General features: G+C 40.1%; 1 protein-coding gene across 1 annotated transcript in view; it reads left to right on the top strand.

The window, feature by feature from the left end:
* Positions 1–2,559: 2,559 nt before the first annotated feature.
* Positions 2,560–12,321, top strand: part of otog (otogelin) — a 91,091-nt gene continuing 81,329 nt past the window's right edge. Inside the window, 6 exon segments of the mRNA XM_036135702.1 lie at positions 2,560–2,747; positions 2,955–3,012; positions 3,636–3,690; positions 6,451–8,707; positions 10,104–10,205; positions 12,001–12,158. Coding sequence (XP_035991595.1) covers positions 2,666–2,747; positions 2,955–3,012; positions 3,636–3,690; positions 6,451–8,707; positions 10,104–10,205; positions 12,001–12,158 — 2,712 coding nt within the window. The 5' untranslated portion in view covers positions 2,560–2,665.

Genomic DNA, 12,321 nt, shown 5'->3' with positions numbered 1-12,321 from the left:
TTAAACAAGCAATCAACAAGTGAAGAAGATGGAGCTAAAACCTTTGGTTCCTTTTGTTTTTTATTTTGTTTTAGCATCAATAAAATGAACATGCTGACAGTGATGCCCCACATGAAACTAAGGAGTTATCAGAAAGCACTTCACAAAGAAATGTTAGCAGGGTAATGGGACCCTTCTGGGGAAATGTGCACACACCTCCAAATTGCACATATGCCTGCTGTAGATTGTGGTGACTGAAATGACTTCCCTACGCATTTGACTTGATCAATCCAATTTCTCCAAAAACTATCCTCTTTTTTTTTTTTTTTTTTTTTTTTTTAGAATAAGTCTTCTTGCACATCTTGTGCTACAAAGCTCTAAGCTGTGGAGAAGCTCCTGAAACTAAATTGCACATGCAGATGGATGGTTGGACCAAAAGGACTTTAGCAAGCAGCTAAAATGATCAGATCGTGCTCTCTACATACAGATAAAGCCCTACCGTGCTGAGACCTTTGCACACATAGAGGTGAGAATGCCATGCAGCTCCCTGGAATGGGGCTTAGGATTCCCAGCTGGGGAACTTTAATCCAACCTGCCTCCACCAATCACATGTTGGAGCAGAAGTCTTTTGTTTTATGCATAAAATCATAAATTCGCAATAAACCAAGACATTCCATTCCAATTTTAAACCATAAAATGTCTAAATTGCTCCTTTGGACCCCTCGCCCTGCATGTTTACCGGCTTACTGGGCTTCTGCAGAACTTTTTCAAGTTAATTGATTCTTTTCATATCAGGTCAGCAGGTAATCAAGTGAAACACGCAGGATTGGTAAACACAAAATTATTAGAGCAAACTGCAGCATCAAGCTGAACCTCCAATGAATATTTGTTGCTGGGATATTTTGGTGACTAGACAGACGATGGAGATTAGTGTCGTTACTGAAATGTTGCAGCAATACCTGTTGGGAGTTCAACAGCATGTTTCCGTCTGCTTACTTAGACTAATTCATCTGTCAAATGCAGCTTTTTTGCATGAGTCTCTAGAAATGCAAAGGAGGAAATCGTTAATTACATCCACATTTCCTTAAGTAACAATCGGTTCCTGCAGACAGCAGGTTTCTTTTGTTTCATGTGAAGGTATAAAATAAACCAAATATGCCCCAGTTTCCAATAAAACCTGTGAGATTTAGCGACTGAGCCTACCAACGTTATGACTTGCCGGCAGATTTTCTCATTCCTCTGCACCCCGGCTGCTCTACTCAGGTCTTTCCATTTATGAAAGCAGACACCTCCTGGCTCGGCCACACAAAGCCTGAGAGGTCTCTGAGGGCTTCAGTCAGTCAAAGGCCTTTTTACTCAGACAGGCACGCTGACTGATAGACACAGGAAGTGTTTCCTCTGCCTAAAACCCGACTTTCACATGCAAATGCAGGGCTTTACCGCTGGTGACACTGGGGTCACGCTGGTAATATTACAAACGTAACTTCTGAGGTATCGGTGACCATTTTGATCCTGAAAGGGTCGAGCCAGATGAAACGTCATCAAATAAAGGATAATACTTAAAATACTGCATACCTTCACTTTTCCATGTAATTTAGATAACCAGTTGCTAAATAAATGAGACTAAATGACAAGAGAAAAGTGTCCATAACTCATGTGGGAGAAACAAATTTAAGAAGACAAGATAAGGCACCATTTATTTCATTTATTTTGTGTGATTCCTTCACTTTTTTTTCTTTTTTGTAAAAAACGCTTTATGTGTAGTAAAACAATTAATGGTCAATACACTATGAATACATTAAATATGCATAATACAAACACAACATTAATTATTTCAGTATTCTATATAATCCAGTTTTGCAGCCAGCATGAATTTATCTGTCAGGCTATCAGTCTGCAGTGACCCAACATTTTGATATCACTAGTATTGTTTTTAGTACTTGTAGTAATATATGTACTATTAGCACTGGTTGTAGCTGCTGAAACATATGCAGTATTTATTTTTTTTACACTGTAACATAGCTTTTTTATCATTGTATTGTATTCTATTTCATCAACTGAAGACACCAGAAACACATAAAATCCTATTTAACGAGTTCAAATTATTGAAATATGGACATAAATCTTAATTTTGCGTTTTAGACATAAATTTATTGAGTATTCATTAAATTATCGAGACATTAAATTACTTTAAGTTCATTTTAAAGTTAAGTTAAAATATCACAATCAAACAGGCTACTCTTTCGACTAATTGGCTCCTGCTACTTTCGTCAACTGTCGTTTCCTTCTTTATCGGATCAAACGGATCAGTGAATTGACCACCAGGTGACGCTGCCTGCCGTTCAAAGCTCAGAAAATACCTGCAGGGATTCTGCAGTTAGTTGGGAACGTTTCAGAGAGGTTACAGAAACACATAAGACACATTTAAAATAAAACGGATGATTTATGTGAATGAAAATACGGATTTCCCCCACAGTTGGGAGTTTTCCGCCCGATGATGACCGCAGGTGAGGTTTGACTCCGCCCACCCGCGCATATTTTATGCTAATGAGCAGGTGCAGCGCTTCTTGAGGCGCGCGGCGGGCCGCCCGGGAGTGAGCCGATGGAGCGCCGCGTGGAGTCCAGTCGGAGGGTTTCCACCAGGTGATGCTGTCCAAACCCGACTGATCTACCGACCGGATCACGAATGGATCCCGATTTATTCCCACGCTGCTGGAGGAGGCCGCTTCACTCATTGATAACCGTGTATGTCATCCTCATTTATCAAGGTGAGTCTCACCTGCGGCTGGCAGCAGCGACAGTTGCTGCTGATGGGAGGATAATAACAGATAAATAATTAGAGAATACTCCGAAGAAGAAGCAGCCAATGAAGTGCTTAGTGATTTTTCTCCTCTTTACTTACTTTAGTTGCTCTTGCGTCACTGTTTTATTTTATTTATGCTTCAGGGACGGATTATGTATTCATTTTATTTCAGCGCATCTTTCCCGCGGTGTTGAGAGAGTGAACGTGTCAAACTGGGATGCATTAAATAAGTGAGTTACATAATTTAAATGCTTTTCTTTTCACCATGTTCTGATTTATCTTTTGAAAGAAAAAAAAGATCTTCCTAAAATAATGGCCCAAGTCATTTTTTTTTTTTTTTTTTTTTTTTAGAAAAGCAAAATAGTACGTCAATACCATAAGTTGATTTAGGCAAAAAGATACTTTATGGCAAAAAAAAAAAAAAAAAAAAAAAAAAAAAGGAAAGACTTATGCCATTATATTAGGAAGGTGACGAATTCTGCTCTTCATTCCAGGGGCAATGTAATTGCAATCTAATGCAGCTGAAATGTTGAACGTATTTGTTGTCAATTCTTGAATGTAACTAGCTGGAGAAAATCTAAGTAATCAAAATGTTGAAATTTGAAAATTGAGAAAATACATTTTTTTTTTTTTTTTTTTTTTTTTTTTACTATTTTACGATACCTTAATTGATTAATTGGTTGCTAATTATACACATTTGAAAACGCTCCCTGGTATTAGTTGTTTTGCTTTTTTGTTTGTTGCATGGCGAGGATGGGTCCTGGGTTGGTGGGTTTTCTGCTGTCTGAGGGGGAAGGGGGGGATGCTTCAGCATGAAGGAACAAACCTCTCCTTGTTCTCTCTGTCCCAGCAGCGGGAGCACCAGGATAAAGCATCAGAAATGGGACACCGCTTCCCAGGGAGGGCAGGTAGGCTGCTGCATTGATCACTGATGCTGATGGAGCTGTGCTTGGAGTGGCAAACACACACGCACAGATCACAGACAAATCTGCTTTGCTCGCATCTTCTGATAGGATATTTTGCAGCTTGCTGCAGAATACGCACAAGAATGCAGGTTTTCCACGTGTAAATGTGTTTTCATCCATAGAATCAGCTAAGGTTGAACAATATTTGGAGTTTAGAGGAAAATTATAAAATCAGATATTTGGTTTCATTATATTTAATATAATTTTTATTCGTTTACAGTGGCCTGCAAAAGTATAGCAAAAGTATTTCTACTTTTTCTACATTTTGTGATAGACAAACCACAAAATTCAATATATATTTTTCTTTAGTTTTTATAAATTAGACACAACACAATGTTGTGCATAATTAATAGGGGAAAATTATACATGGATTTTTTTTATTTTTTACTACTAAATTGTTAAAACGTAGGATTTTCCTTTTTGTTCAGCTCTCTTTTCACTGACACCCCTAAATAAAATCCAGCAATCCAATAAATGGGATTCCAAAGTTACTTAATTAGTCAATAGTGTGTGCCTGTGTGTAACCTGGTCAAAATGCAGCTGTTTCTGTGCTCAGAGGTTTGTTAGAGAACATTAGAGAACAACCAGCATCATTAAGACCAATGAACTCAGCAGACAGGTCAGGGAGAAGGTTCTGGTCCAGTTTAAAGCAGAATCAGGTTCTGAACATCTCCCAGAGCTCTGATCAATCCATCATCTGAACATGGAGAGAGAATAGACCACCTGATAGGACATGGACATCCACCTAAACAGATAGTCTAGGCAAAGCGAGGATAAGTAAGGGAATCAGCCAAAAATCCTAGGATAACTCTGGAGAAGCTGCAGAGATCCAGAGCTCAGGTGGGAGAATCCGATGCATATAAGGTCTTTTTCAAAGACTTGGAAAATTATGCAAGAATCAAATGGGTTCATACTTCTCAGCACTTTATAGAAACTCAATCTGGAAAATTCCTAGATTCACAAGTTATCTAAAGTAATAATGTGACTTTAATGTTTTCGTAATAGTCTCAGGGGCTGCAGAGATCCATAGCTTGGGTGAGAGAATCTGTTGACAGGACAACTAACCAATGTTTAAACCACATGCCAAAAAAAACAACTAAAAAACAACAACATTGCACACCCTCCTGGAATTTTATTTCCCTCTGGGATTAATAAAGTATTTTGAATTGGACACATCTTAATAGGATGATTTCATTCAACAGAGGAAGGGAAGATGGTTAGTGTTAAGGGAAAGTTAGTGTGAGTGAAAGCTAATTTGAGACTGAGGTAGATGTTTGCCTTTTACCAGAAGAAACACGGTGCAATGGAATGGTTTATATCACAGCATATTAACGTGTTAGAACGGCCCAGTCAAAGTCCTGAATTAAATGCAGCTGAAAATTTCAGCCCCTATTGGGAAAAGTTGTGATTTCAGGGATAGGTGATTCCACAGAGTGTTTACTCAGAGGAGATGAATACTTGGCTTATTTTTATTTGTAAAAACTAAAAAAACAAACAAACATGTATCCCTTTCCTTCTACTTACAGTTATGCACTACGTTAAGTTCATGTATAATAAAAAATTCATATACAATCGACAGTTTGTTATGTGACAAAATGTGACACTTATCCAAGGGGTATAAATACTTTTCCTAAGGATCTTTAAAGTAAACATCTTTTTTTTAAATTCCAATCAGAGCAGGCTGATTGTGTACATAAACTCAGACTGCCAAGAAGTGAGCCATTGTCCGCAGTAGTAAAGTTATTCCACAGTGACATTTGTAGACATGTGAGTGTGTCCCAGCAGGAATATTCAGTAGCTACGCTGTTGTCTCGCTCTTCCTCCACCCGAGCCGCTATCTGGTCTACCTTTTGTCTGGCCTCCCCCCGGTACAAACAGGCGTGAGAATCCAGTCCAAACTATGGGAGCTCATAAATGAACAATGCAATTAGTAGCACCGGGTCACAGGTCAAAAGCTCATTTTTACCTCCTGTTGGATCTATGAGCTGAACTCAACACTACCATGGGTCTGCTCCGTTTCCAGATCTGTGATACTGATCAGTGATTAATAATTCGTGGTCACGCTCCCACCGTAGCCCCCTGCCATCTGCTTTGTTCATGCTCATTGAGATGAAAGCCTCTTTTTCAGGGCTCAGGTATCAAGGGAGGCTCAAATTATTGGAACAAGGTGGTCCAGTGGTTTATGAAAGCTAACTTACAAAAAGACAAATCTGATGATACGATGCTTTTCCAACTTCTGAGAAATCTAATCCTGAAGTGTTCCTATTGTGTCCTTGGAGGTGGTTCTGATACGACGCCTCTCGGCTACCTGAATCGAAGTAAGAGCCGAGAACGGTTCACGACACCAAAAGCATCCCGTGATTACAAATTTCCGACAAACAGACATCGCACACCTGATGATCCCTGAAAATGGAGAGAGGGGTTCAGATAACCAGAGTGAAAAAGCCATGTCACAGAGAATCATCAACAAAGGCTTCTTCTTTTAAGCCTCCGCTGTTCTCAGACCTTCTTTTGTTCTTAATTCAGAGAAGAATATTTCCCCCATAAACACATCTGTTGTTAAACATAAGAGCTGATTGTTTTCTGATGGCATTTTTAGATCTAATCTATATAAATAATTAAGTGATTCAATCGTTTATGTATAACTTCTGACTAACTGGTAAAATCTTTTGCTTGAAACACCAAATGTTTTTCTCCTTCAAGGATCTTCACAATGCCACTTCTGCCTTAGAAACAAATACTTCAGCCTCGAGGCGATCACTGCTAAACGGGACTGTTGCATCCAACCTGACGTCTGCCAGGATAGAGAGGACACAAAACGACTTATGGAGCCAAAGCGTTAACCAGTCATCTGTACCCCTGGTTGAATCTAGCCAATCATCCTCAAGAACAACAACTGGCAGCCAAGATGTAGAGAGCAATACCCAAAATAGCACCCAACCATTCTTACAGTCAGTAACTGAGACTAGACAATCAAACCAATCCCCAACCAGCACAGGACCAACAACACAATCAATACCAGCAAGTAAATTAACGGTCAACTCAACCTCACCTGATCAATTGTCTACTAAGACTGCACAACTGAACCAATCCCAAACTGATTCATCAGCCATCCAACCACCAACACCCAGCCAATCAACACGCAGTAGCACCTCCCCCAAACAATCTGTACCCGAGACATCAAACCAGTTCCAAACCAAATCTGGTTTGTCAGCTGCTGGGATTACACAGTACAGCCAGTCAGAAGCTAGCCCAGTTCCACCCATTCAACAAAGGACAGCAACAACATCAACCAGCCAAACAACGGACCCAGTCCAATCTCAGACCAACCCACCACCATCCACTCACTTACTCACAACCAGCCAGTCCCAAGACATTGTGGACCAAGCCAGTCAGGCAGGAAGCACCTCAGAGAATATCAATCACTCACCAGGCAGCACAGTTTCAGCTGGTCTATCGTCAACAACTTCAGCATCCAGTCATTCAGAAGTCATCCCAGTAGTACTGCTCGAACAACCATCAACAACAGCACCAACCAGCCAACCATCTGAGACAACTCAGTCAGACAAAACCCAAACCAGTATCCAATCCCAAACAACCAGTCCGTCAACAGTAAGTAAGGTACTAACCAGTCAATCATCAGGCATCACAACAGATACTAAAAAGTCAGCAAGCAGCACAGCTTTCTCTGGTGAAGCATCAACTGAGACTTTAAAAACCAGCCAATTACGGGTCAACCCAGTACCACTGACCCAACAAGTAACAACCACAACATCTACCAGCCAATCAACAGACAGTTCACTGCAAACAATGACAACCACAGAACTGTCCAGCCAACTGTCAACCACCAAAGAGATTTCCAAGCAAATCACAACCACTGTTGCGTCAAAAAGCCAAACATCTGACCAACTGCCAACTTGGACCAATAAAGTAAACCAAACACCCACCAACCGGACACCACCCAGCTGGGCGCAGAACAAAGGAGGACCACACAGCCAACCACCAGCTACCAAAACAACAGCCAATCAATCACCCTTCTCAACAGCCCAAAATAGTGAATCAGCAACTTCCAGACAACCAGAACAGCAGACGTCAAACCAATCAGTCAATAAAGGACTAGCGACTGTAACAACGGCAACAGGACAAGCACCAAGCAGCGCAGCATTAGAAAGCCAGGTCCTAGATAGATTAACACAAACCAGCCAGTCTCTTACTACAGCCCCATCTCCAACCACATCAGTAATGTCCAAAGCATCATCCAGTCCAAGGCCAACCAAAACAACAAATCCCAAGCAGTCACAACACAGTGTAACTGCACCAGTTCAACCTGTACAAACAACCAAACACTCTAGCCAAGAAATAGAAAGCACATCAGCCAAAAAGCCACCAGACAGTTCCCTACAAGAAAAACAAATGCCTCCTAAAGCACCGTCCAGAAAATCCTCATCAAAGAAGACAGGGTCTTACAATCCTTCAATAAGCACAGCGGAATCTAGACCATCACTGAAAGGCACAGGGCCTGTTAGCCAATCACCAGTCAGTAAATCACCTCCCAGAATCCTATATTCAGTGGGCAGTACAACAAAATCAACCCAGTTGTCATCCAGCCAAGCACCACTGAGCCCCTCAGCGACTCGATCAAACCTAACAAGCCAGTCCTTCCTCACAACTACAGTTTATAATCAATCTCCAGCTATTTCAGCCCCACCAGATCAATCAGCGACAAATTCAGTGACTTTAGCGCAAACGTCTCACAGCAGGATATCAAATAACCACACCTTGCTGGATTTGATAAACACAGACCAGGCACTGAATGGGTCTTTATCGCTGAAACAACTGACATCAACACCTGGGAACTCAGTCAGTGGAGCCCTTCCCCCAGATGATCGTCCAGTAAATGTCTCGCAGCTCACCAGGCAGGCCAAGGAAGCCCTGAAGTCATCGAAACGTAGATTTCCAGGTAAGATTGCAAAGGTTTAGAGGAAAAAACCCGAATAAATGTTTTCTGAAGTGCCTAAAGGGATCAGTTTTATTTAGGATTCATTAGGATTCCTTGGTTTCTCTTACAGGCCCAATATCTTGCCATTAGATTTAAAGTCTAAGTAAAATCTACATTTGTGTCTCGGTGAGAGAGTAATTTAGAAATTGTATGTAAAATGTAAACATTTTCTTTACATTATATTAGCGTTTTATATATTTATGTTGGAGTCACATAACATTTAAACTATAAGTAGAAAATTACTTTAAGAAGGTACAAACAAGTTAATGCTTGGCCAATATAAAAGGTCCACCATGAAAGAGAGGTCCTTTTCATACCTGAAAATGATTGCCATGAAATGGTCAAGGGCAGAAATGATCATCAATATGACCAATAAACCGGCCCTGCAGGTTATCAGGTAGAATACTAGGTAGTTGCGTTCCGTAAAAACTCTAGTTTTTTATAATTTATGAAATTGTCGTCTAACTGTGAAAGGAAATCTTTGCACAAATCTAAATTTAGGAAAAAAAGCAGTACATATTAACATGTTTATTGTGTTTAGGTCTGTTGACTTGCCTGCATTTAGCCTTATAAACCATAACATTACAAATGCAATACAAAATGTCAAGAACATTTCAATAAGAATCAAGTTGTAATTTAAAACTTGCTTTATTATATTACAGAATGAGGGGCTTTAGATTAGTATGGCTTTGCTTTTTAATATTTATACCTGAGGCTTTTTTTCTTACATCAGATGGTACCATTAGGCAGTGACCAGCTTTATGGTTTGTGATTAGACTAGACTAAACTTCTTCAATTTATCTCCATTTCAGTTTTTAAGACATTCACATTTGTGAAGCATTTTTGCTATTATTTAGTGGCTTTAGTGACAAATGAGGCATCACTGTTACCTTTCACTCACAGAAAGGACAGAAAGAAAATAGCATTCATCTGATGTATTAACCTCAAATGATCTCCACCGTCCCTTTCATCAAACCTGTGCTTTTGTGAATGATGTGCTTGACTGGCCAGAGAAGCCAGAAGCCCACATAACAGATGGTGTTAATGAAAGTTGAAGGGACCATCTTTGGTGGTCGGCGGTGCGTTCACTGACCAGAACGTTAACTGAAGCTCAACAGAGCCATGTAAAGTTCAACAGAAGGAGGGAATATTTCCTTAAATCGGAGCAAATAATTTAAATAGGCATTTTGTTGTTGTCGCAGTACAAATAAAAGAGACTGAGGAATTTCTTGTGTGGGAATCTGATACGTATGTTGTGCAAAACTTGAAATAAGATGAAAGGAGAAATAATCCTCTTTAAATGCTTCAGTCTCAACTAACAGAGTGGTAATTAGTCTGTTTTACTGTTTTCTCTCAGGGGAGCCATGCGAGTATCCCTGCCTGAATGGAGGACAGTGCATTTTGTCGGAGTCATGTGACTGCAGCTTGTTTCAGGCCACCGGGCACAGATGTCAGACAGGTGACCTCGGACCTCACACCACACAAACCTCTCCTAATTCACTGAATTTAAACGAGTATTTATCTTCAACTTAAACAACTCATATAGAAAAGACAGAAAATTAAAGTGAGTTTGCTTTGGAATATGTTGGGAGTGACTTTTCTTATTTTTAAAACAATTTGTACACAAACCCTCAACCCTCAAAACATCACAATGTCATCTGCAAAAGTGATCTTGTCACTACTCTCCTGGCTAAAGGAAATAGTTTGGCATTGATTAACATCATATAAGTTGAAGATACAGTCATAGTTGAGCTTGTGGGGATAGCGGGACAGTGAGTAGCTGTTTTATTTTCTGACTTCAGTCCGCTGGACATTCATTGAGCAGGTCAATAGAAACATTACTGGATGCAGATCCAATACATCAAGTTAAAAGAGCTTCTGTCATGTTACATTAAGTTGAATATTTAGCTCCCTTGCCATGTTTCAGTTTGTAAAAGGACCCAAGTGCAGAGACTGAACTAGAATAAACAGAGTTCTATAAAAAAATACAGAAAAAGCCTACAGATTGGCCTTGCACAAGAGGAACAGGTTATGGAGAACGGGCAAAGAAATAGGTATGTTACAGACAAACAGAAGAATCCTGCAAAGAGAGATGACAACCAGTGAGCTTGAATTACAGAGCCAGGGATGGAGCAATGATGAGCAAACCAGAAGACAAAGCAGAGGACATGGGGAGCAGCTGTGGCTGATAGGAAAGCAGGGAAGCTGAGGGAGAGACACTAATTAATACAGAATGAGCTAAGTGGAGCCCTAAAGAAGCTATCAACTAAATATACAAAGAACCGAACACAAGTAAATAATTATTACAAACATGCATATCCAATCATTTGTCCAAACAAGAATTGGTTGCACAAGATTTTTTGCCATGGACACAAATCTGATGCATAATCCACACATTTCTAACAAGGATTTGGAAACGCCATTCCAGAGACTAAATGCTGGCTCACTTTATCTGCTCAAAGGCATTTTGGATGGATATATTTTTGTAATTGCAGAAAAAACCAAGCACCACCATACTCATCATTTGGCAGGCTTTGGTTTACAGCCTCACATTGACTCCTCCAAGCATTCATGTTGCCTCTTTGGTCAAGGAGCTCAATCTTTTGTTTTCTGAATATAAAGCTTTTCTCCAGATTGCATTTAGTTTTTCCATCTGGGTAGCTTGAATTTTCAGTAAAGGTTCTGGGTGTCTGTGAGAGGATGATTTGCCCCAGAGGTTGATTAAAGAATTCCCGCTGGGGTCTTGTCCAACTGGCCAATAATGGAAAAAAACCCACAAACTTGTTTAAGAATTGATAAAGCGGGCTAACATTATGATAAGTTTCCAAAGAGGTGACTCAGTAATAACTTGAACATGCTATTCTTTCAACTGATGATCTTGAAACCTGTAGCTGCTTAGAAATGTCCTTAAAGGGCTTTTGTAAGTTCGTTGGATGCTCTTCAACAAAATGTTTAATGTCGGAAATAAAAAAATACGATCAGTCATGAACACTTTCCACAGCTTAGTAGGAATTGGCCAATTTGGGGTCAGCACAAATTAAAAAAATTACCTTGGTGAATCTGTTCTTATGTGGAAAAATGGAGATTGAAGAAAATGCTCAGTAAAATTTAAACCTGTGCATATTGATCCTGTTTTTAAAATTGTTGCAGTTATATGTTGTGTAATCATTTCACCCTGATATTTCCAGGATTTTGTCTGCTCTTACACATTATTAGCTGGAGCTCATTGCATTTTCATATTTTCATATGCCCAGTTCCAAATCTTGGCTTTGAGAGGGAGATGACGTGCCGGACGTGGGGCCAGTACAACTTTGAGACCTTTGACGGTCTTTACTTCTACTTCCCCGGCCGATGCACGTACACGTTGCTGAGGGACTGTGAGGAAACCACCCAAGCCAGCATTGTTGTCCAGGTCAGTTCAGACTAATGAAATCCTCCTGACTCTGAGAAGCTCAAACGTTTTGCTTTTGGTTCGTTGCCCTGTTGCAGATTGGGAAGCTTTTGGCTCGGTCAGGTTTGGATTCTGCAAGTATCAGTCCCAGCCCGAGGAAAGATTGTCCTTAAGTTAATTCAAA

This window comes from Fundulus heteroclitus, chromosome 4 (assembly GCF_011125445.2).
Source record: "Fundulus heteroclitus isolate FHET01 chromosome 4, MU-UCD_Fhet_4.1, whole genome shotgun sequence".
NCBI classification, from domain to species: domain Eukaryota; kingdom Metazoa; phylum Chordata; class Actinopteri; order Cyprinodontiformes; family Fundulidae; genus Fundulus; species Fundulus heteroclitus.
The sequence above is the reverse complement of the archived record's forward strand: the minus strand, read 5'-3'. Positions and strand labels throughout refer to the sequence as shown.